At 62.4% G+C, this 22,313-nt stretch overlaps 1 protein-coding gene across 1 annotated transcript; it reads left to right on the top strand.

Annotated features, from left to right (window-relative positions):
- The first annotated feature begins 2,276 nt into the window (after positions 1-2,276).
- Positions 2,277-22,265, top strand: PTCH2 (patched 2). Its single transcript, XM_039711815.1, has 23 exons — positions 2,277-2,453; positions 2,721-2,913; positions 12,544-12,733; positions 12,851-12,920; positions 13,139-13,230; positions 15,137-15,332; positions 15,423-15,544; positions 15,801-15,948; positions 16,178-16,309; positions 16,390-16,545; positions 16,669-16,761; positions 16,846-16,971; positions 17,051-17,169; positions 17,281-17,686; positions 17,770-18,082; positions 18,343-18,485; positions 18,573-18,753; positions 19,382-19,665; positions 20,197-20,334; positions 20,460-20,602; positions 20,868-20,967; positions 21,469-21,714; positions 21,861-22,265. Exons 1-23 carry the CDS (start codon positions 2,277-2,279, stop codon positions 22,263-22,265), a joined length of 4,173 nt encoding a protein of 1,390 aa, XP_039567749.1.
- Positions 22,266-22,313: the final 48 nt, after the last annotated feature.

Below are 22,313 nucleotides of genomic sequence, written 5' to 3'. Positions count from 1 at the left end.
AACAATGTAAAGCAGGCTTCTCCCAGGCTCCAGCTGCCTGCCTGCCCATTAAAATACCATCTAGAACAGCAAATCCCCCCTCCCGCCTTGATATAAAACAGCCGGTCAGCAAGAAGCGGCAGGAGAAGTCGCCCTGCGTGCGAGCTGAGCCCCTGCTCCCCATCCTGCTCCCCATCCTGCTCCCCATCCTGCTCCCCATCCTGCTCCCCAGGGCCGGTGGCCTGCAGGGCTCCCCGTCCCCTTTCGGGTGGCTCTGGGAGAAATAAGTGCCCTGCAGGGAGACTCCAAGCTCCTCTCTGTGGTGGCAGGGCAGGGTAGGCTGAGCCCCGTCCTGCCATTTTCCAGTTGGGTTTTGAATCCTCACTGGCATAGCAGGATCTGGCCCTGTCACTGGTATTGTCACTCCTGTTGCAAATCTTGGGATCCCCAGGCCAGCTGCCCTTCTGCCAAGCCCCATGGCCTCTTGCTGGGGGTGCAAGTCACCGTGATGTGACAGGGCCTCTGGGGCACACAGGTCCTGGGGGACAGCTGGTCCCTGGGGACGACGGTGGCAGTGGGAGGGCAGTGGAACAGGGTGCAGGGTGTGGAGCAGGCAGGGATGCCAGGGCTGATCCTGTCCTGCACGGTGCTCCTGTGGCACAGCACCCTGGTGCCAGCCTGTGTGAGGAAGCTGGTCTTGTAGCACTGGGTGCCCATGTCTAGGAAAACCCCTGGCACCCTAGGATGGGGCAGAGCCAGCCCATCCCCAGCCCCTGGCAGACACTGAGTGGGTCTCCATGGGCCACTCCATGACTTTTCCAGGGACATTAATGACATTTCCCAGGGTGCAGGGCAGAGCTGGGAGAGCCCAGGTGGAAACCAATGATGACAGATAGGGAGTCGATGGAGACCATGGGGATGGAGAACCATCCCTGCTGGAAAGGAGGACGACAACTTACATTTTAAATATTAAGTTGCTAAAAAGCTGCAGCTGCCCAGCGGTAGTGCGGGTCCACCGGGAAAGGGAATGGTGGAGCTGTTAATAGCAATCAGGCTGCAGAAGTGCTGAATAGCCGTTTCCCTTCTGTATTTGGGGACACGCCAGATGCTACAGGCCTATCGCTGGACGAGGCAGAAACCCTTTACGTGCCGCCAGGGCCCAGGAGAGCTCGGCAGCAGCAGGCTGGGCTGCTGGGGGCTGTGGCTGGGGAGAAGCTGCCCCAGGCACTCCATTTATTTATTGGGGTGTCCCCCGTTTTTGGTGAGGGAAACACCAGGTTGAGCATCTTCGTCATTGCTCCAAGGGAGTGATGGGGGGATTGCACATGGGTTGGGTGCTGCTCCGTGTTGGCTTACCAACCCCGCTGGGTGCCCTCAGCAGCTCCTTGGGGCAGCTTTCCCGTTGGGAGCAGCAGCAGGTCTATCCAATAAAGAACTGAGAAGGGAGTGAAATGAGCAAAGAAACAGTCCTAACCACCCCACAAATTATGGGTGCTATTTATCTCTTTTGCACTTCCTGTGCCCCATGGATGGGGTTTTTGTGCCCCTTACCTCCAGCTCTGGGGTGTTGGGCTTGGCTCCCCATGGCAGGGGATGGGGCAGTGCTTGTGGGTACACCCAAGGAGTGGAGTGTCTCCCTGCCCCCCAGGATGGCCTGGAGGAATATCTGGCCTTTGGGCAGGGCAGCTGGTACTGGGGGTGGGTGGACACCCTGCTTTTGTGGAGAGGGGAAGGAGGGGGTGAATTTTGTTGGGAAAAGGTATTAACTGGGATGCCTGGTCCTTTGGGGGAGAATACCTGGTCTCTGAAGAAGAGATGCCCATCCCTTGGGATGGCTGCTAGAGAGATGCACAGACTCTGGGAGAACACTGACTACCCCTTGATACGGCTATAAGGGTGCTGCCAAGCCCTTGGGGGATGGCCACAGTGGGCTGCCTATCTCTTGGGAAGTAGCCGTGGAAAGATGCCTGGCCCTGGAGGGGAGACCTGTCCCTTGGGGTGGCTCTGGGTGGGTGGGAGGGTCTGCCCAGCACTGGGGAGAGGGAGCATGTGGGGGTATGGACCAAGGAGGGTGGCTATGGGGGGCGTGCATCCTCTAGGAGAGGCTGTGCGCACAGCACCCTGCCCTCGGGACACCCTTAGGAGGGATGCCATTCCTTGGGGCATCTCCAGGGGGCTGCCTGCCCTCTGCGGGGTCGCTGTGGAAGAAGAACGCTTTCCTTTGCCGGGTGCCCATCCTCGGGGGTACACTATGGCGGGGGGCTGCGTACCCACCCTGGGGGCCGCTTACGGGAGGGATGCCCATCCCCGGGGCTGTCTGCGGGGGGCTGCCGGTGCCGGAGGCGCGGGGCCGTGCCGGTGCCCCGGTGCCGCCGCCGCCGCGCTCCCCCCCGCGGCGGGGCCGGTGCGGTGCGNNNCCCCCCCGCGCCGCGCCGCCGCCGCTCCGCGCCGCCCGCCGCAAGCCGCTGCCCGAGGTGAGTGAGGGGCGAGCATCGCCCGCCCTGCCGGGGGCGGCGGGCCGGGCACGGGGGTTCGGAGAGCGCGGAGGAGCCCGGGGCGGGCCGGGCGGGTGCGGAGACCCCCGCGTCCCCCGGCTCGGGGAAGCTCCGGCGCTTCGCGGTTCCGCTCCGAAGCCGAGTGCGGCGGCCGCGGGCATCCCGCCCCGCTGCGGGTCCCCTTCCCCGGGCAGGGGCTCTCCCCTCTCCTCTGCCGGGCTGACCCGATCCTCGCCCCCTCCGCAGGGCAGGGCCGTGGGCCAGAGGACCCCGCTGTGGCTGCGGGCCCGCTTTCAGGCGCTGCTCTTCGCCCTGGGCTGCCGGATCCAGCGGCACTGCGGGAAGGTGCTCTTCGTGGGGCTGCTGGTGTTCGGGGCGCTGGCCGTGGGACTACGGGTGGCCTCCATCGAGACCGACATCGAGCACCTCTGGGTGGAAGGTAAGCGCGGCCCTGCGGGCTCGGCCGCCCGTGGGAACGGCCCCGGTGCCGCTGCGGCCGCGGCTTTGTCCCCCACGCGCGGCGCGGAGTGCGGGGCCGGCCGGGAGGCAGGTGACAGCGCGGGAGCGGGGCGGGACGAGGAAGAGGAGGATGCCGCCGCCGGGCGCCCCGTCACCGGGGCCGCGGGTGCCCACGGGCCGGGTCCCGGCTGCGCGGCCGCTCGGGCTGCGCCGTGCGCGGGTGCTGGGTTGAAGAGGGACCCCCACGCGTGTCCCGACGGGGGTCCCCGCGCGAAGGTGCTGACACGTGCGACGGGGACGGTGCTGGACACCCCCTTCCTGGTGGGAAGAACCCCCCGGCACGGCCGCAGCCCCGCAGCGGGGCCGAGCCGGAGCCGCCAGTCCCGGCCCGGGACCCCGGCCCGGGGGGAGCGGGAGCGCGGGCAGGGTCAGGCGGGAGCAAATCCCCGTTTCCGAGTGGAAGCGGCTGATCCCCCTCCTTTGTTATTAATAACTCCAGCGTGGATTTTCTCTCCCCGATCCCTGCAGCCCTGCTTCACGGCTCTGGGATTTGCTTTCCCTGCGCCTCCCTTCGCCCTTGGGGGGCCCCCGGGGGGGCAGCAGCCCGGGTCGCAGCCCCGTCCGTGCCGCCGGGCGCGGCGGGGGGATCCCCGGGCGGGGGTCCCCGCGGGGTGCTGTGCAGGGGCAGATGTTGCTCAGCGGAGGGGTGTCAGCCATCTTTGTGCGGGAGCGCTGCCTCCTCCCCCACGCCCCGCTCCCTGTGTGGTCCTCAGCTACTCTTGGATTTGGTTCAACAATAGAAGCAACTTTGCTCTCCCACCCCCTTTTTTTTTTTTTTTTTTTTTAATTTAAAAAAAAGAGCTCTGCGCTCCCTGGCTGCTTGCACACAGATGCACGCACGGACCCCTGCCCAGGAATGCCCGGCTCTCCCACCTGCTCCCCACTCCCCAGGGATGTTTGTCCCCCCTCCCCAGCCCTCGTCTCCATCACCCCCTTCCACTGCAACACGTAGCAGAGAAATCCAGTGATACCTCCCGGTCCAGCCAGCGCCTGAGCTGTGGCTGCTGAAGCAGGGACGTGCTCCCTCCGTGGTTCCCTCACTCTGGGTCGTGGCTCCGGCTCCATTGAATTTTTATTGTGCTTTTGGGGTAGCAAGGAGTCAGCGTTTTGTAGAACTGTGGCCAGGAAAGCGGCTGTGGTTGTTCCTGTTAAGGGGAATGGGACTTGCGGCACATCAGGGTGGAGAGCGGGATGGGGAAGGGGCCAAGCCTGGGGACGGCTGGAAGCGCCCAGAAACCCGGCTTTTCCTGTGCCCCGCTGTGCTTCCCTGCTCGCACGGGCACAGCCAGCAGCAACTGCGGCTGCTCTTGGGGGATTTCCCCCACGCTGCGGTCTGGCTGTAGTGTGGGTGCCGGGGGCCTCTCTCAGGAACCTTCTCTTTCTCATGGCTTCTCATCTTCTTCAGTGTCAGGAGTTGGATTTAATTTTATTTTTCTGTACTCCGTGGTGAAACCCCGCTGCCGTGGGGCGTCCTGCCCCTGCCTGGGCAGTGGGGGCACCGGGTCTGCGCACAGCTCTGGGTCTGTGCTGCCTGCCTGAGGCCGCTGTGCCACGCCGAGGGTGCTGCTCAGAGCCCCCCTTGTCCTTCCTGGGAGGGCTCTTCCCCCGGGCTTGTGCTCCTGGGGCAGACCCTCCGTGCCTCGCTCCTGGGTGGCACAGCCCCAGCGTCCTCCGGCGCTGGCACAACCTGCGGCCACCAATGGCGATGTGTCCGAGATGGCTGCAGTCCCGTGGGGTGGCATGCGGGGGTCAGGATGTGGAAGGAAGGCTTGTGGTGACACTTTCAGTCTCGTGTGTCAGCTGTGGGGCTGCCTCCCTTCCCCACAACCATCTGTAGGTCCCTGCCTCACTGCCAGCCTCAGCTTCTGCATTTTCTGGCGAGATCAAAGCATCCCCCGCGTATGGCCAGCCCTGATCACTGCACCCCATCCTGCTGGTGTGGGGTGGGCATTATCGGGGCCAGAGGGCCTGGGATGCCCCTGGAGAGTGGAACACAATTGCCCAGACTCTGTGGTTGCATCCAGAGCACTTGAAGCTGCTTTGGGATTTTTCTCAGCCGCTGCTTTCTCACGTTCCCACGTGTGTGGCAGGGTTGGAGTGGTGTCCTCTGCAGAGAGCCTGGTACCACTGTGGCAGGCTGAAGCAGCACAGTTCTTGCTCCTTGGCTGGCAAAGTTGCTATCCCATTAGCCTGGTCCCAAGTGTTTGGGATCCCCAGGGTGCTGGGCACCTGAGCTCCTGCCTCCTCTGGGTCTGTGAGATGTTTGTGGGACTGTGGTGCCTCCCAGCCCTGGGGCAGTGCTGTGGGGTGTCTGAGGGCAGGGGGTGTGTGCAGAGAATCCCAGGCCCATCATCCTAGCCCAGTGGGTCCCAGCTCAGGGGCAGGATGGTTTAAGGTTCCAGGAAGCCTCTGGTGACTGCACCTGACCACCTGCCTCTGCCCGGCCAGGCTCAGGGATGCGGGTGGTGATGCTCCAACCCGCAAACCACCACAGCCAGGTGAGGTCCCAGCGCTGCAGGAGCAGAGTGTGACCCTGTGCCAGGCAGTCCCCACTGCAGGCTGAGCTCAGCTCTCTGGGAGCTGGGATCCTGCTGAGCAGGGGAGGGAAGGGAGCTGCTTCCCATGGCAGCATGATGCTGCTGTGCCATCCCACTCCTCCCCAGACACGGGAAGAGGGTGGGCAGCCCTGCTTTGGCCCCACGACTGGGGTCAGCACTGGGGCCATGCTGATGGTCTGTCCTCCTGAGCCTCGGCTGTGATCCTGGTCACTAGTGGGAAAACAGAGGGTCCCCTGTCCCAGTTCTGGGAATGTCTTTAGACCAGGGGGCTGGCTGAGGGGTTCTTGCAGTGTTCTGGGGTTATGCCTGACCTGTATCCCCGTTTGGGAGATGGAAGGAGGCTGTGTCACCCCATAAATTGGACTCGACTGTGGAAATGTTCAATTAGGCTCCTCCGAAGCAATTAGCCACTCGGAGGCTTTGCAATCCCGGCTAGCGGCGAGTGTTGAGTTACCTCCAGACACCTGGCAGCTGTTCCTGGCTCTCCCAGGGCGTCTTTAGGGCCAAGGGGCCGGGGAGGCGAGCTCTGGGCAGGCAGAGCCCTGGGTGGTGAATGGGTCTGCCTGATTTATAGCGCCGAGGGCTGGTTCAAAGGAAGGCCGGGTTAATTCCTAACCGGAACAGCCGAGCGCCCCGCGCAGCCGTCGCCCTCTCAAAGAGCTGCTGAGTCTCCCTGGAGAAGACCCTGTGCCTTTCCTGGAAGGGTCATGGACGCCCTGAATATGCTGGTGGGATGAAATAGGACGCATCTTATGGGGGTGAGGGGAATTTGCTCTCTTGTTCTCATCTTGGGGCACAAAGCTGCGACACCCCCAACCCTCTTGGCAGTGGCTCCTGTCCTTCCTTGACCTCTGCAGCAGTTCTTGGCGCAGGGCATCAGTTCCTGTGCGCCCAGGACGGGGCTGGGATGCAGCCTGGAGCTCCCCCCGCGGCAGGCCAGGACGGAGAGGAGGTGCAGGCTGACTCTGTTTGCAGGGAGAGGGGCACAGGGGATGGGAAAGCCCCGACAGGAAGCCGAGGACGGGGTTGAACGCCCTCAGCGCTGTCTGTGTGGCCTCTCCTCCCAGCCCCTGTCCCCACTGTGCTGGGTGGGTCCCGTGGAGGGTGTGGGGCAGCAGCAGTGGGGGTGAGAGGGATGCCACAGCCATTCCTGGGTGGGCACACAGAGAGGTGGGTGGTCTCGTTGCTGGCTGGGTGGGTTTGTGGGGTGGGATGTTTGTGCAGGGGCTGAGAAAGGAGAGGGTGAGTCTGGGGGGCTGTGTGTGGCTGGAGCTGACGGGCTGGGGGGCTCTGATGGCAGTTTGTCCCCGTGTCTGGGGCAGCAGGATGCGTGCTGGGACCTGGCCAGAGCCAGCTTCACTCCTCTGGGGTGGCTCCTGGGCTGCCAGGTCCCTGCTCTGTCACCAGATGGGTGTCCTGGGGAGGAGGGTCCCCATTTCTCTTGGGGTGTGGTGACACAGGTATTGCTCTGCAGGAAGGCAAGTGACAGCCCAGGGTGCCTGGGGACTGTCCTGCCTGGCCTGGTGGGATTTTCCCTTCAGCACCTTGCTGTGCTCTCTGTTTGCAGGGTCTGGGTATCTGTGGGGACACTGTGCCCCCATTCCCGGGGGCTGGGAGGAGTGAGGAGCAGCTGGGCTGTTGCTGCCATGAAGTGCTGAGGTCCCTGTTATCCCAAAAACCTGCCTGCCTGGCTCTCCCCTCTGGCTCTGAAAGAACCTTTCTTCTCGAGAGGGGAGGGGGGGAAGGAGGCTCACCAGTAGCCCCCCACCCACCAGAAGATGGGGTCCAGGCAGTTCACCTTTATTTATTTATCTTTGGGAGGTGAGCACAAAACCTCTTGCTCTTCCTTTTCCCTTCCTTGACAGCTTGGTCAGCTTTTTTGGGCTGGAAAATTTTGCTAATTAACCCAAAGAGACTGGAAGACTTTACAGATGGCTGTGGCTTATCTGCCCCTATCCATTTTGCTTTCCTTTTCAACTTATATATTTTTCTATTTCCTAGAAAGTATTTTTTTCTTTTTTTTTTTAATATATGTTTTTTTAACTTGGACATATCTACAGACTTAGGGAACGGGCTCTTTTTTTGTGTGTTTTAAATGTTATTTGGCGGCTGGGAGGGGGCAGCGCCAGGGCCCAAGAAGAGGGTTTTATTATCTGCCTCTCCCTCGGGCCTGGAAAAGTGGTCTGAGTTCAAAAAATTCATTTCTTGCCTGAATGAAGCCAGCAATGTGGAAAAATTTCACCATTCAGAGGGGGATGAATGTATGTTTCAACCACACATTAAGTGACATTAGCAAGCAGTGGAGTGCCTAATGTGGCCATTTTTCACAGCAGCCAACAGAGGGGGTGATTAGCATAATTAGTACAGGCAGCCCTATACATATGGAAATGGCAAATGCCTAAATGCCAACACCAGTGGAAATTTATGTCAATGCTGACAGGAGTCTTAGCGGTGAATAGTTCCCAACTGAATCCCCTCTCCCCCCCCCCCTTTTTTCCCCCCTCTCTCTTTTTCGGGGGTCGCGCTGTCCCCTCGGCGCTGGCCGGGGCGGTGCGAGCTCCCGGCTCCCCCTCCCTGCCTGGGAACCGCCGCCCCCCGATTTGGGGTAATAAAGACATTAATTTGGCTTCGCCGTTAAACAAAAGAGTGCGGCCGGGGAGCTGGCCCCGAACGGGCCCTTTCAGCCCCTCCGCGCTGGCTTTTTGAAGGCGTCCCCGTCTTCTTGCCCGAGCCGGGAGCCCCTCCGCTGGGCTGGGGGTGCCGGGGCAGCGCCGACCCCTCGGTGCTGCTGGGGGCACCCATCTGCCAGGCAGCCGCCCCCCTTCCCGCGGGGTGAATGGGCCGGCAGGACGTGTTTTGACAGGATGGGGCCGCCGGGCTTTTGGCGAGGCTGGCGGTAGCGGCCGGGACAGGTAAAAATGGCTCTTTCAGTGTGCCCTGGGCGAGACTTCCTCCGGAGCAGCATGGGTCCTTTCACTGCCTCCCTAATCCAGCTAATCCGCCCCACAACACTTTGAAGGTGGCCTCCGGCTTGCACGCCGCTCAGCACGGGGAAGCTGCGGCCGAGGGATGCTCGGGGCGGTGCCTCGGGACCCCTCCCGCCGGGATGCGGGGCAGGGCTGGAGCTGCACGGTGGTTCTGCCATCCCTCCCAAGCCCCCGGGCTCTGATCGCGCAGGGCAGGCGCCTCTGCCGGGGATGTGCTCGCTCTGCGATTGCCCCCGTGGGTGCCTCTTGTAGCGGAGGGTGCTGCAAAGGGGTTCCCCATGGGATGGCTTTTCCCAGGGGATCTCGGCCTGACCTTGCCCCACTCCCAGCTGTGCCTTTGTGGTGGTTCCAGCCCTAGCATTGGGATGTTGTGCTGTAGAAAGGGAGCTGCTCATCACGTCCTGTGCTAGTGGGCCCAGCTGGGCTCAGGGCTGCAGCATCCCCTGTGCACCAGCCCAGTCTGCAGCTCAGCATTTGTTGTCACATCCCCTAGCCCCATTACACCAGGCAGGACAGGGCCTGATTTTGGGGGCCAAGCAAGAATGTGTGCCAGGAGTGTTCCCTCCCTGCCATCCTGTCCCACCCGGGTCACTCAAGCAGTGACAGCGCTGGCAGTGCCTGGGTGCCATCTGCACTGTGGTGGCAGAGCTGTTGTCCACGGCCTCTACCCAGCCTCACGGGACAGAGTGGTCTTTGCAGCCTGTGTTTCCTGGTACCTCTCCGTGGTCCCCAGCACCTCCCTCATCCCTCCCTGGCCCTCAGCCTTGCCAGGCAGGGAGGGCTCAGTGTGGGGCTGGCAGCCTGCCCGGACCCACTGCCCTCCCCGTGCCCCCCAGCCACGCTGCCCTGGCACACTCGGCCTGCTGCCCCCCACCCTTGGATGCTTGGAGACAGGGCACCACGGGGTTTGTTCACCTCCTGCCCCGGGAAGGCACGGTGGGAGGTCCCCTTGCTGTCACCACCAGCAGGGTGGCTGCAAGGGGGCCAGCCCCGGGCTGGGGGGGCTTGCAACTGCACTGTGGGCAGCAGGACCTGGCATGGGCTGACCCCAAACCCTCTGAGATGAGTCTGGGAGCTTCTGGCTACCCCTGGGGAGATGTGGAATGAGCTGGGATCAGACCCTGCCAGGGCAGGAGGGCAGCACAGGGGCTGAGGCTGTGTCTTGGCTGGAGCAGTGAGGGCACAAGTTGGTCCCGCTGTGTGAGGCTGCAGTGCCGTGGCTGCGGGTCCTTGCCAGGAGGGTTTGGGGTGCAGTGGCAGCGGAATGGCTCAGCCAGGGTGGCCGGGAAGGGGGCAGGGAGGCTCCAGCCCTGCTCTGTAATTTTGTGGCGGATGCTGTAATTACGGAGAGGGCTCCCCCGGCATGGCCCGTGGATGGGAGGCAGCCACACACGCTGCCAGGGACCCTGGCCCATCCTTAGCATCCACTGTCCCCTGCTGTGCACCCCAGGTGATCGGAGTGCAAGTGGGTGTAGGGTCCCCATCCACCGTCCAGCCAGAACTGAGCCTGCACCCACAGCCCCTCCAGGCAGGGTGCCAAGGAGCAATGCCCAGCCCAGCGAGGATGCTGCTGCCTCGGGGGACTGTCCTGCCCCCAGGCCCTGCTGTTGGATTTTGGAGGGAGCTGGGGGTCCAGCGCAGTGAAGCCAAACCCTGCCGCGGAGCAGAGCAGGCTGTTAGTCAGCAGGACCGGACGCCTGATTGGAACCAGAGAGCCCTTTGCATGAAAAAGCCAAGGGCTCCCTTTGTTAATTGGAATAAAAAAAAAAAAAAAGAAAAAACCCAAAACAACAAAAACCCAACAACACAAGGACAACAACAACAACAAGAAGGAAGAATTTACATACAGTTCCTCATTAACGTGCTCATTGTTGGTGCGGGGGTGCCCAGCCCCTGCCCGGCCGGGGGGCGGCGTGGGGCGGCTCGCCCCGCTCGGGGCTGCCCGGCCGGCGGGCGCGCCCGTTTGAAGTGTCCTTGGCAGCCCTGTGTGCGCTGCCTTGTCTTTTCATGTTGCTCTTTGGTTAATTAGGGTGTTGGAATTTGAGGCTTCCTCACGGCCTTTGAAGCTTGCTGACGGCTCGCAGTGCCCTGTTCCAAATTAACACTAATTACAAGGGACGGCTTTTTATTTTCTCTCTCTCTCTCTCTCTCTCTTTTTTTTTTTTTCCTTTTCCCCTCCTCTTTAATTTTTCGGGGGGCTCGCCCCCACCCCGTGCTTGCAGATGTGTGGCTCCTCCCGCAGCCGCGCTGGGCGGAGATGCCGGCGGGGCAGGGCGTAGCGGGATGATCCCCCGGGAGCCGAGCGCTGCCGGGCACCCCCCATGGCCCTGTCCCACCCCCCATGGCCCTGTCCCACCCCCCATGGCCCTGTCCCACCTCCCGCCCGGGCTCGGCGTGGGTGGCACGGCTGAGATCAGAGCAGCTTGGCGCACCTCCTGCCCGACCTCCCAGCCTGCTGGGAACAGGATGGGCGTCCCACTTCCCCCCAGCCCCCGACACCCACCCTCGCCGTGTCCTCGTCCCCTCGCCCTGGGTGCTGCTGTCCCCTCTGACACACACACAAAAGCCGCGGCCGTGTCCCCCCCTCCCTGTCCCTGGCACAACCTCTATCCCAACTGGCATCTGATGGACACCAGCTGCTCCCTGGCCCAGCCAGGAACAATAAAGATGCTTTGCCCTCCCCGTTCCCAAAAAGCAGGGGAAAAAAAAAAAAAAACAACCAAAACACCAACCCATATAATAAGTCATTAAAAGGGAAGATTCTGCTCCTTATTTGCGGTCTCGCTCTGGCCTCCTCGGTGCTGGCGGAGGGCCAGGCCCGCCGGGGCCCGCCCCTTGCTGAGGGAGCATCCTGGTGCAGATGAATCGTGACCTCCCCTCGCTTTCCCGGCGCTGGGCAGGAGCTGGCCTCACCCCTGCCAGCAGCACTGCCTTGGGAAGCATCCCACGCTGGGCATCCTGGGGTACCCCGGCGGGTGGCACTGGGATGATGGGGGCTACACCCCGGATGTGCCAGGACAGCATCCCTCCCACCGCGGGCAGGGGCTGGAGCAGGGCAGCCAAGGGTGCACTTGGGAGGGGTCTCAGGATCCACTGCCCACCCTCCCCTGGGCTGTGTTGCCTCCCCTTTGCTATGCCAGGCGGGGTGGGAGCCCTGCACTCGGAGGGGATGGGGACAGCTGTCCCTGGGCTGGTGCTCAGCCATGCGAGAGACCGCGCAGGGCTGCTCCCAGCCCCAGCCACGCTGGCTGGGAGGGGAGGCAGCCGCAAATGGTGGCTTCAGCTGGAAGCCTTGGCCCTGCTGTGCTCAGAGCTCTCCTGCTGCCGAAGGGGGACAGATCCCAGAGCCCTGGCAGGGAAGAGCGATATCCCCAGCACCACCTCCTTCCCCTGTCCCCAAAAAGGGGGACAGATCCCAGAGCCCAGAGACGTCCCCAGCACCACCTCCTTCCCCTGTCCCCAAACCCTGCTGGGGCAGCCTACACCTGCAGGGACTTTGGGGTGCCTGCCTCTCCCTACGCTCCCTGCCTGCCCTGGGGTGCCATGGAGGGGCTGGGCTGGGCTGGGGTGCCCCCAGTTTCGCTTCCTGTTTTGTGGGCTTGTTTTGGGCATCTGCAACACCCACCACAGTGCACGGGTGGAAGTGGACAGGTTGGGTCCACTCTGCTTCACCAGCCATCTGTCTGTGGGTGTTTTCTGGGGAAAGCAAAGCCAACAAGCTGCTTTGGGGCTGGGTGCAGTGTTGGTGGGAAGGGGGATGCCTGGTCCAGTGTGTTCTGAGGTGGTCCCTGTTTGGATCCCTTGGGTGTGAGCACCCAGAGGATGCAGCGATTGGGGAACCCCACACCAGGAAGCCCCTGTGAGTGATCATGGCACCATCTCATGCTTTGCGGCCTTGATTCTGCCCATCCCATTCCCTGGGCATTCTGATGGGCAGGGCACATTGTTGGGATGGAGGCTCTGCCTGCCAGGCACTGACAGGGCACGTCATGGTCCCCTCCACAGCGGGCAGCCGGGTGAGCCAGGAGCTGCGCTACACCAAGGAGAAGTTGGGCGAGGAGTCCGTCTACACCTCCCAGATGTTGATCCAGACGCCGAAGAAGGATGGTGATAACATCCTGACACAGGAGGCCCTGCAGCTCCACCTCGAGGCGGCCTTGGCCGCCAGCAAGGTTCAAGTCTCGCTGTACGGAAAGTGAGTCCGGCTCCAGATGGGGGACGGGACCCCCGCCGTGCTCTGCACATCCCTCTGCCCCTGGCCGTGTCCCCTGTGGGATATGCCCGTCCTCAGCTCCTCCTTCTGCCTTTCCAGATCGTGGGATTTGAACAAGATCTGCTACAAGTCGGGTGTCCCCATCATTGAGAATGGCATGATCGAGAGGGTGAGTGCTGCTCGTGGATGGCCCTCTGGAGCCGCGGGATCAGTCCCTCAAAGAACGGCGGTGGAGGGGCTGTGCTGGGGACAGGCTTGTCAGCCCCGGGTGCTGGGAAGGCACCGCTGGCTGGATGTGGGAAGGCACGGGTTTGGAAAGCCCAGCAAGGCGGGGGGAGCCGGGGGGTCTGATCCATCCCTGCTGACCCCTCGCATCTCCTCCCACAGATGATAGAGAAGCTGTTCCCCTGTGTGATCCTGACACCACTGGACTGCTTCTGGGAAGGCTCCAAGCTGCAGGGAGGCTCAGCCTATCTCCCGTGAGTGTGTGGGGAGCTGTCCTGGGCTGTGGGGGGCCTTGGGTGGGAGCAGGAGCTGGGGATGCTGCCAGGGGGTTGTGCTTGACCTCACTTTGCAGCTTGCCTCTGCCTGCTGCAGGCTCCTTCAGTGCTGCTGCAGCTTGTCCTGCTCAGCCCTAGGTTGGTCCCACCATCATTCCTGTCACACTGGGACAACTCTGGGGACAGGTCCCTGTCCTCCCTCCCCTGCCTGGCCTCAGTGGCACAGGTAGGGCTGTACTGCTGCAGGGGGGCTGCAGCCCACAGGCAGGAACTGCCCATCCCATCCCATCCCATCCCATCCCATCCCATCCCATCCCATCCCATCCCTGCCATGCTCTCCCGCCCCTGGCAGCACCTCGTGTGTGTCAGGGTTGTGAGGGGCACCCACACTGCTGAGCTGCACCGAGTCCCTGTGCTGGGTGGCGAGTGACTCCCAGCCAGCTCCTGGCGTGGTGCTGGGGCTGGGGACCCCGGGCTGGGCCGGAGGAGCCTCCCCCACATTCCTTCTGTTTACGCGTGTGTTTGTCCGGGAGAGCTGGGGCGGCTTGTGCATTGTCAGCAAACGCAGCCCCGTGCTTTCTCATGCTAATGCTGCTCTGAAAGCTGCCCCTTGCCAAATAGATGAAATAGTGGCCTTATTCAGGCTGCTGCGGACGGGAGGAGGGGGAAGGGGGCCGCAGCCTCCCCAGCCGGGACTAGGGGCTGGTTTTGCCCCCCCAGGACCTCAGGTTCTCCCCATCCCAGGCTGGGGGAGCGCCGGGAGCAGGAGCAGGTGGGGCTGGGTGGCCGTGCCAGATGGGATGCTGGTGGCATTGTCTGCCGGGTTGGGCAGCGTTCTGGGGCTGAGCTCCGTGGCAGGCAGGGTGGCACTGGAGCAGCCACGGGACTCATCTCTCCTAGCAGCCCAGGGATGCCCGGGCGGGCACCCCGGCTGAGCGCGGCCGGCCCTTGGGGACTCGTCCCCCTTTTTAACGCCAAGGGGTGAGCGGGGTGGGAGCTGGGAGAACAAAGAGCAGCAATCTATGGAAAGACAAAAGGATTTGCCCTGGCTCAGTGAAGCAAGCGAAAGCAGATAAAAGGGGCTCTCTTTGGAAGCAGCAGCAGCTCCGGTTGGTATGTGGGAATCTCGAGCGGCCGGCTCTGGCCCAGCCAGCCTTCATGAATTATTAGGCTGTGTTTCTCCCCAGAGCCCACACTTGCTCGGGGCTTTTTCTTCCCCTCTTTGGAGCGCTGGGCTGGGTTATTGGCTTTTTTGTGTGTCCTTTCTGTCTTAAAAAAGAAGCTGAGTGAGGCTGGAAGCTGGCCCCCAGCTCCCCAGGCTGGGGTGGAGGGAGCAGAGCATCTGCAGGCAATGGGAAAAACCATTTTCCTGGGTACCCAAGTCCCCTGCAGTCCTGCTGGCCCTCCAAGAACCTATTCCACGCCCAGCTCCCAGTATTGTGCTGAGCCCCCAGGACCTCTGCTGAGCCCCAAACTCTCCACCTTGGGGGAAAATGGCAGGAAGGGCTGTAAGGGATGCTGGGAGCTATTGCCTGCCTGCTCCCCTCTATCAAGATGTTAGCCCACGGGCAGTAATCGGCCTGACTGCTCACACAAAGCGGGGCCAGGCAGCAGGGCCGGCTCCCCCCGCTTTGTCCCGGACTAACAGGATCAGGCACGCTACTTGACTCGGGGCACGGCCCGCTGTGGAGCACAGGGCACGGGGGATTCCGCGGGCGGCCCCGGAGGGGGTAAGGGATGTGCTGGGAGCTGATGCTCCTCTGCAATCCCGCATCCTGCCTGCGAGGGCATCCACAGCACCCCTGGGATGGGCTGGCAGTAGTGGTGGTGGTACTGCGTGTGGGTTTTGGCATCCCCCATGACCCCAGTGCTGCTCTCTGCCCAGGGGCCGCCCGGACATCCAGTGGAGCAACCTGGACCCTCTGCAGCTGATGGAGGAGCTGGGGCAGTTCACATCCCTGGAAGGCTTCAAAGAGCTGCTAGACAAGGCAGAGGTGGGACAGGCTTACATGGAGCGGCCCTGCCTGGACCCCCGGGACCCCCAGTGTCCCTCCAGTGCCCCCAACAAGCAGAGCCAGCAGGTGGGTCACAGTCTGTGAGCACCAGGATTGGGTGTGGGGGCTTACTGCTCTGCCTGCCCCACAATCCTGACACGTCCCCTGCTCCCACAGAGCCCCGACATCCCGGCCGAGCTCTCGGGGGGCTGCCACGGCTTCTCCAGGAAGTTCATGCGCTGGCAGCAGGAGCTGATTTTAGGTGGCACGACCAAAGACTCCCAGGGCAAGCTGCTACGGTAAGAGCTGCTGTGGTGTGGGCATCCCCAGGCACAGGGCAGCATACCTGCCCTGGCTGCAGGAGGGGCTCTGGGGCTGTCTCAGAGGCTGGTGGGTGTGTGGGGCCAGTGAGCAAGGCAGAGCAAGGAGGCAGGATGGCTGGGTCCTCTCCTGGGGTCTGAGGTGGGGCTGGGTGCCGTGGGGTGGGGGATGGACCCATTCCTGCATCCTGGGGCGCTGCAGCCGGTCCCAGCGAGGTGCGTGCCTGTCCCCCAGCGCCGAGGCCCTGCAGACCATGTTCCTCCTCATGAGCCCCCGGCAGCTCTATGAGCACTTCAAGGATGACTACGAGATCCATGATATCAGCTGGAGCGAGGAGAAGGCAGGAGCCATCCTGGAGGCCTGGCAGAGGAAATTCGTGGAGGTGAGCACCGGGAACAGCCCCCACATGGGGCTGGGCAGGGGTGAGCCTGTGCATGGCATCCCTCTGTGCTCAGGTTTTCATGTGGCCACGGGTTCTGTCACTACTCTGTTTTAGTCCAGTGCATCCCTGGGGACTGTCAGTGGTGATGCTGACACCCTGAATGGCTGTGGGGTGGGTGTACTGTAGAGTGGGGGCTCCTGACTCCTCTAATGGGATGCACCTCTGGCAGCTGGCACAGGACTCCATCCCTCCCAACGCCACACAGAGTGTCCACGCCTTCTCCACCACCACGCTCAACGACATCATGAAGTCCTTCTCTGACGTCAGCGTCATCCGGGTGGCTGGGGGCTACCTCCTCATGGTACGTGTGCCCCTTCCCTCTGTCCTCTGCCATCCCTCCATCTCCCCCCAGGTCCCTGCTAACCCTCTGTGCTCTTCCAGCTGGCCTACGCCTGTGTCACCATGCTGCGGTGGGACTGCTCCAAGTCCCAGGGGGCTGTGGGCCTGGCTGGGGTCCTGCTTGTGGCTCTCTCCGTCGCCTCTGGCCTGGGGCTTTGCTCACTGCTGGGCATCTCCTTCAATGCAGCCACCACCCAGGTATGTGCTGGAGGAAGAGCTGGGTACTGTAAGGTGGGCGGGACCCTGAGGGCTCAGGGGTGGCCCAGTCCCCTCTCAGGTGGTGGCCATGTCCCTCTGCTCACGCCAGCTGCTCTGTGGCAGGTCCTGCCCTTCCTGGCCCTCGGCATTGGGGTGGATGACATGTTCCTCTTGGCTCACGCCTTCACCGAGACGAGCCAGCACATCCCCTTCAAGGTGAGCACTGAGCACTGCCCAGGGGCTTCTCAGCCTCCTCCTGCCTCCCTGTGGTCCCTCTCATCACCCCTCCTGTCCCTGCAGGAGCGGACGGGTGAGTGTCTGAAGCGCACGGGGACCAGTGTGGCTCTCACCTCTGTCAGCAACATGATCGCCTTCTTCATGGCAGCCCTGGTGCCCATCCCTGCCCTGCGTGCCTTCTCCCTCCAGGTAGGGCCACGGTCCCTTTTCCAGGGGATGGGAAGGGATGGCAGACCCTGCTCTGACGCATGTCCCCCAATACCTGCAGGCTGCAGTGGTGGTTGTGTTCAACTTCGCCATGGTGCTCTTCGTTTTCCCTGCTATCCTGAGCCTGGACCTGCACCGCCGGGAGAAACGCCGGCTCGACATCCTCTGCTGCTTCTACAGGTACTGGCACTGGGCTGGCTGGGCTGGCTCTGACCCCACAGGTCCCTAAAGAAGACGGGGTGACTAAACATCTCATCCTTCTCTCTCTCCTCCTTCATTTTCTCCACGCAGCCCTTGCTCCTCAAGGGTCATCCAGATCCAGCCCCAAGAGCTTGCTGATGCCAACGACAACCATGCCTGCCATCCATCTCCTTATGGGCACCCCGGCATGGCCACCAGCACCCAGATCACCACCACTGTGCAAGCCTTCACCCGATGTGACCCCTCGGGCCACCACATTGTCACCGTCCTGCCACCCACCTCCCAGGTGTGCACCTCGCCTGCCATCCTCCTGCCCCACACCGATCCCTTGGGCTCGCAGGTCTTCGCCCCATCCAGCTCCACCCGGGACCTGCTGTCCCAGCTGGATGAGGCCAAGGGTGGCCGGGAGTGTGTCCCCCTGCCCTTCTGCCGCTGGAGCCTCGCTGATTTCGCCCGGGAGAAATACGCCCCACTCCTTCTGCGAACCCGGACCAAGGTGAGCAGGGGGCAGCCCTGGTGGTGCCACTCAAGATGGGTGGGTGGCACAGGACTCTTCCTGACCCCCTGTTGTCCTCACAGGTGGTAGTGGTGGTGCTGTTCCTGGCGCTGCTAGGGCTGAGCCTCTATGGCACCACCATGGTACACGATGGCCTCTACCTGACAGACATTGTGCCTCGGGACACCAAGGCACACGCCTTCATCTCGGCCCAGTTCAAGTACTTCTCCTTCTACAACATGTTCATTGTCACTAAGGGTGGCTTCCACTACCCGGGTGCCCAGGCTGCCCTGCTGAGTCTGCACCAGGCCTTCAGCACCGTCAAGTACGTGGTGCGGGAGGGCAACCGCGACCTGCCTAAAATGTGGCTCCATTACTTCCAGGACTGGCTGAGAGGTGAGGGACATGCCTCTTCTCCATGACCTCCCCTGTCTGACAGTCCTCTCCTCAGCCTGCATGCTCCCCACTGGCCGGGGAATGCCTTTCCTTGTGTGCAGTGCCCTGGGGAGGATGGTCTCAAGGTGCCCAGCACTGGAAGCTGAGCCTTGGGGTTTCTGTGTGCCCATCCCTCTGGCACCACACTCCCTGGGTCACACGGGGTGGTGTGCAGGGTGTTGTGTCCCCAGAGATGCTTACCCCCCATTCTGCATCCCCAGGGCTCCAGGCCACCTTTGACAGGGACTGGCAGGCCGGGCGCATCACCCATGACAGCTACCGCAACGGCTCCGAGGATGGGGCACTGGCCTACAAGCTCCTCATCCAGACTGGCAACAAGAAGGAGCCCTTCAACTTCAACCAGGTGAGTGGTGGCAGGGCTGGGCTGACTGGGCTGGGATGTCTCTGCCCCAGCTGCCCAGCTCATGCCCGCTCTTGGTCTCTCCTGTAGTTGACCACGCGGCGACTGGTGGACGAGAATGGCATCATCCCCCCCGACACCTTCTACATCTGCCTGACGGTGTGGGCCAGCAACGACCCCCTGGGCTTTGCTGCCTCCCAGGCCAACTTCTACCCCCCACCCCCCGAGTGGATTCATGACAAGTACGACACCACGGGCGAGAACCTGCGAAGTGAGTGAGCATGGGTCCCCTGTGCCCCTGGCATTCTCCTGCAGAATATCCCACTCCCCACACCTTTTTGCCCTGACGGGAAACCCCTCACATCCCTCACCCCATCTGGTAAATGCTTGCTTCCCCATGCTTAACCCTTGTCCTCTTGCATCCCACTCTGAGCATCCCACTGTGCATTCCCTATGCCCTTAGCAACACATGCCTGCTCCATCCCGTGAGCATCTCACTGCAAAGAGTAACCCACTAACTCACAGAAATCCTACAGGCAGAGGTGGTAAACTGCCTTGCTTCCCCATGCTTAACCCTTCTCCTCTTGTCTTCTTGTACCCCACACCCTGAGCATCCCACTGTGCATTCCCTATGCCCTTAGCAACACACGCCTGCTCCATCCCGTGAGCATCTCACTGCAAAGAGTAACCCACTAACGCACAGAAATCCTACAGGCAGAGAAATGCCCTGCCCTCCTCCGTGATCCCAGTCTGTTCCCTACACCCTCCCCAGACCTGTGGTAGCCAGCCAGGCATCAGGCTGCTGTGCTGCCCTCAGGCTGGTGTGACCGTGGTGCTCTCATGCTGCCTGTACACCTGTACTGCCCATACCCTCACACTGCCTGTGATCTCCTCCCCAGTCCCAGCAGCCCAGCCGCTGGAGTTTGCCCAGTTCCCTTTCTACCTGAGCGGGCTGCGTCGCACGTCCGACTTCGTGGAGGCGATCGAGAGCGTTCGGGCCATCTGCCAGGAGGCCGCCCAGCGCCACGGCGTGCTCAGCTACCCCAGCGGCTACCCCTTCCTCTTCTGGGAGCAGTACATCGGCCTGCGGCACTGGTTCCTGCTGGCCATCAGCATCCTGCTGGCCTGCACCTTCCTCGTCTGCGCCTTGCTGCTGCTCAACCCCTGGACCGCCGGCATCATCGTGAGTACGCACCCTGATGCACGGGATGGTCCTGAGGGGTGGCGTCGGGGGCATCCAGCCTTTCTCCCGTCCTGCCGAGGGGTCCTGGGTACCTGCTTCATGGGAGTTGGGTGATGGAGTAGCCAGGGGCACCCTGGGGGGAAGGGATGCCCATATGAGGGTGGCAGTGGGTGGGAGACTCCTGAACGGAGGGATCAGTTATGTCATTGATGAAGAGAACAGGGACCCTGGATACATCCCTGCAGAAGAGTGTGACAGGAACACCCATATGGAGATGGCAGTTGTTGGGGGAGCCACAAGGAGGGATCAGGGAACTTGTTATGACGGGAATGTGTGTAGTTGGCAGGGGTTTGATGACATCCATTCAGAACAGGGTGAGGGCTACCCTCAGAAGATGGGACAGAGGGACTCCCCAAATAGAGGGAAAAGGGTCATTGAGGTGAGACTGCCCTATATGGAGTAGGATCAGGCTTGCCACGGAGAGGGGACAGCCAATCAAAGCCATCTCTCATTGTCCCCACCACCCTCCAGGTCTCCATCCTGGCCATGATTGCTGTGGAATTGTTTGGCATCATGGGGCTGATGGGCATCAAGCTGAGCGCCATCCCTGTGGTCATCCTCATTGCCTCGGTGGGCATCGGTGTGGAGTTCACTGTCCACGTGGCCCTGGTGAGCACAGGCTGATCCCAGTTCCCACTCCCTGGCACCCTCACCCCCTTGGCCATGTGCTAATGGGTGGCCCATCACAGGTGGCACATGGGGACAGCCCCGCCTGACATTTCCATCCCCCTCAGGGCTTCCTGACAGCTGCAGGGAGCAGGAACGTGCGCTCAGCCGCAGCACTGGAGCACACTTTTGCGCCTGTGATGGATGGTGCTGTCTCCACCCTCCTGGGTGTCCTCATGCTGGCTGGCTCCGAGTTTGATTTCATCATGAGGTGAGCACTGAAAAAGGGTAAATCAGCCACGTGCTGCCCTACAAGAGCTTTGGCAGTGGGGGCTGGTGGGTGTGGCAGCCCCGGTCTGGCAGTGGGGATGTGGGGTAGCTGGTCAGGACATCTTGCTGGGGACTCCCATTCCATCTGCCTGGAGGCTGGGGAGACATGGCAGGGCCACGGGCTGTGGCATGAGAAGCCATGTTTGCAATGGGACAGGTTCATGGTGGCTGTGCCTGCTTACCCCATGTGCCTGTGCTCCCCTCAGGTATTTCTTTGCGGTGCTGACCATCCTGACGCTGCTGGGGCTGCTCAACGGGCTGGTGCTGCTGCCCGTGCTGCTCTCTGTCATCGGGCCACCCCCTGAGGTACAAGACCCCTCCATCCCACCTCTCCCTCGTCCTCCCCAGCCCTGTACCCATGTCTCTCCATCCCCCATTGCCCCTCTCCCTGCCCACCTTTCACCCTTTATCCATCTTTGCCTTGTCCAGTCCCAACCTCATCTTGAACCCACCTCAGTCTATCCCTTGCCCTGTACCATCCCTCTTTTACCTCATCCTTTCTCTGACCCATATCCTACTTGCCCCATACCTTGTTCCTGCTTCATTCCACACACAACTTCCCCCATCTCTCCCTGACCATGACCTCCCTGATCCCATCCCTGCTTCACCTGGCATCACCCGCATTCCCATACCTTGTTCCTGCTTTGTTCCACACACAACTTCCCCCATCCCTCCCTGACCCATGACCTCCCTGATCCCATCCCTGCTTCACCTGGCATCACCCGCATCCCCATCCTTGCATCAACCCATACTCCCTACTTCTCCATACTCTGTCCCTGGCTCCTCTGACCTGTCTTCTCTCCCCAGGCATCCCTGGTGGACAATGGCCCCTGCCTACCCCCACCAGAGTCGATACCCCCATGTCTGGGCCCTGGGGGACTGTACGTCCGGCGCGCTCCAGCCTGGCCTGCCACCTTCCCTGAGCCCTCTGACACGGAGCACTACACGGAGAGCGTGGGGCCAGGCAGCCCACGGGGACCCTTCGTTGTGCCCCCTGCCCCAGCACACATCCTCCTGGAGGCTGGCAAGGACCCCAGCTTCCCCCGCATCACTGTGAGTGTCTCTACCCATTGCGGCATTGCCAGCTCCCCTGCATCCCCAGGGACAGGGTCACAGAGCTGCGGGATGGGGGCTGGTGCTGCTGCCAGAGGGATGATCAATATGACAGGGGACCCTCATGCTTTATGCTCCCCCTCCAGGTGCTGAAGCCCTACAAGGACAGCCTGGAGGCTCAGGGGAAGAAAGAGGCTTCTGGCCCTCAGCCTGCAGCCCCGCTGCCCTTTGGGGAGCCGTGCAGCGCGCTGCCCCGAGATCCCCCGCAGCCCGGCCCAGCGGGCACCCGGCCGGCCCCCGCCGCAGCCCTGCCCACCTACAGCACCCACCTGCAGGGTCCTGCCGGCAGCTACACCACCGTCACGGCCACCGCATCGGTGACAGTGGCCCTGCACCCCACACTGCCTGGCTCCTACCCCAGCTTCAGCCCTGAGGGCTTCGCCAGCAGTGAGCGGGACTGCCTGGACGAGCCCGGCACCAGCGGCACCGCTGTGCCCGACACCTTGGAGATGCAGAACATGGGACACCACGGCACAGGTGCCTGGCGCTAGGTGAGCTTGGGGCACCTTGCCCAGGGCTGGTGCATGGCAGCGTGGGGG

The sequence above is a fragment of the Passer montanus genome, unplaced genomic scaffold, assembly GCF_014805655.1.
Source record: "Passer montanus isolate IOZ18808 unplaced genomic scaffold, ASM1480565v1 scaffold25, whole genome shotgun sequence".
Lineage (NCBI taxonomy): Eukaryota > Metazoa > Chordata > Aves > Passeriformes > Passeridae > Passer > Passer montanus.
This window is presented reverse-complemented; position numbering and strand designations above follow the sequence as displayed.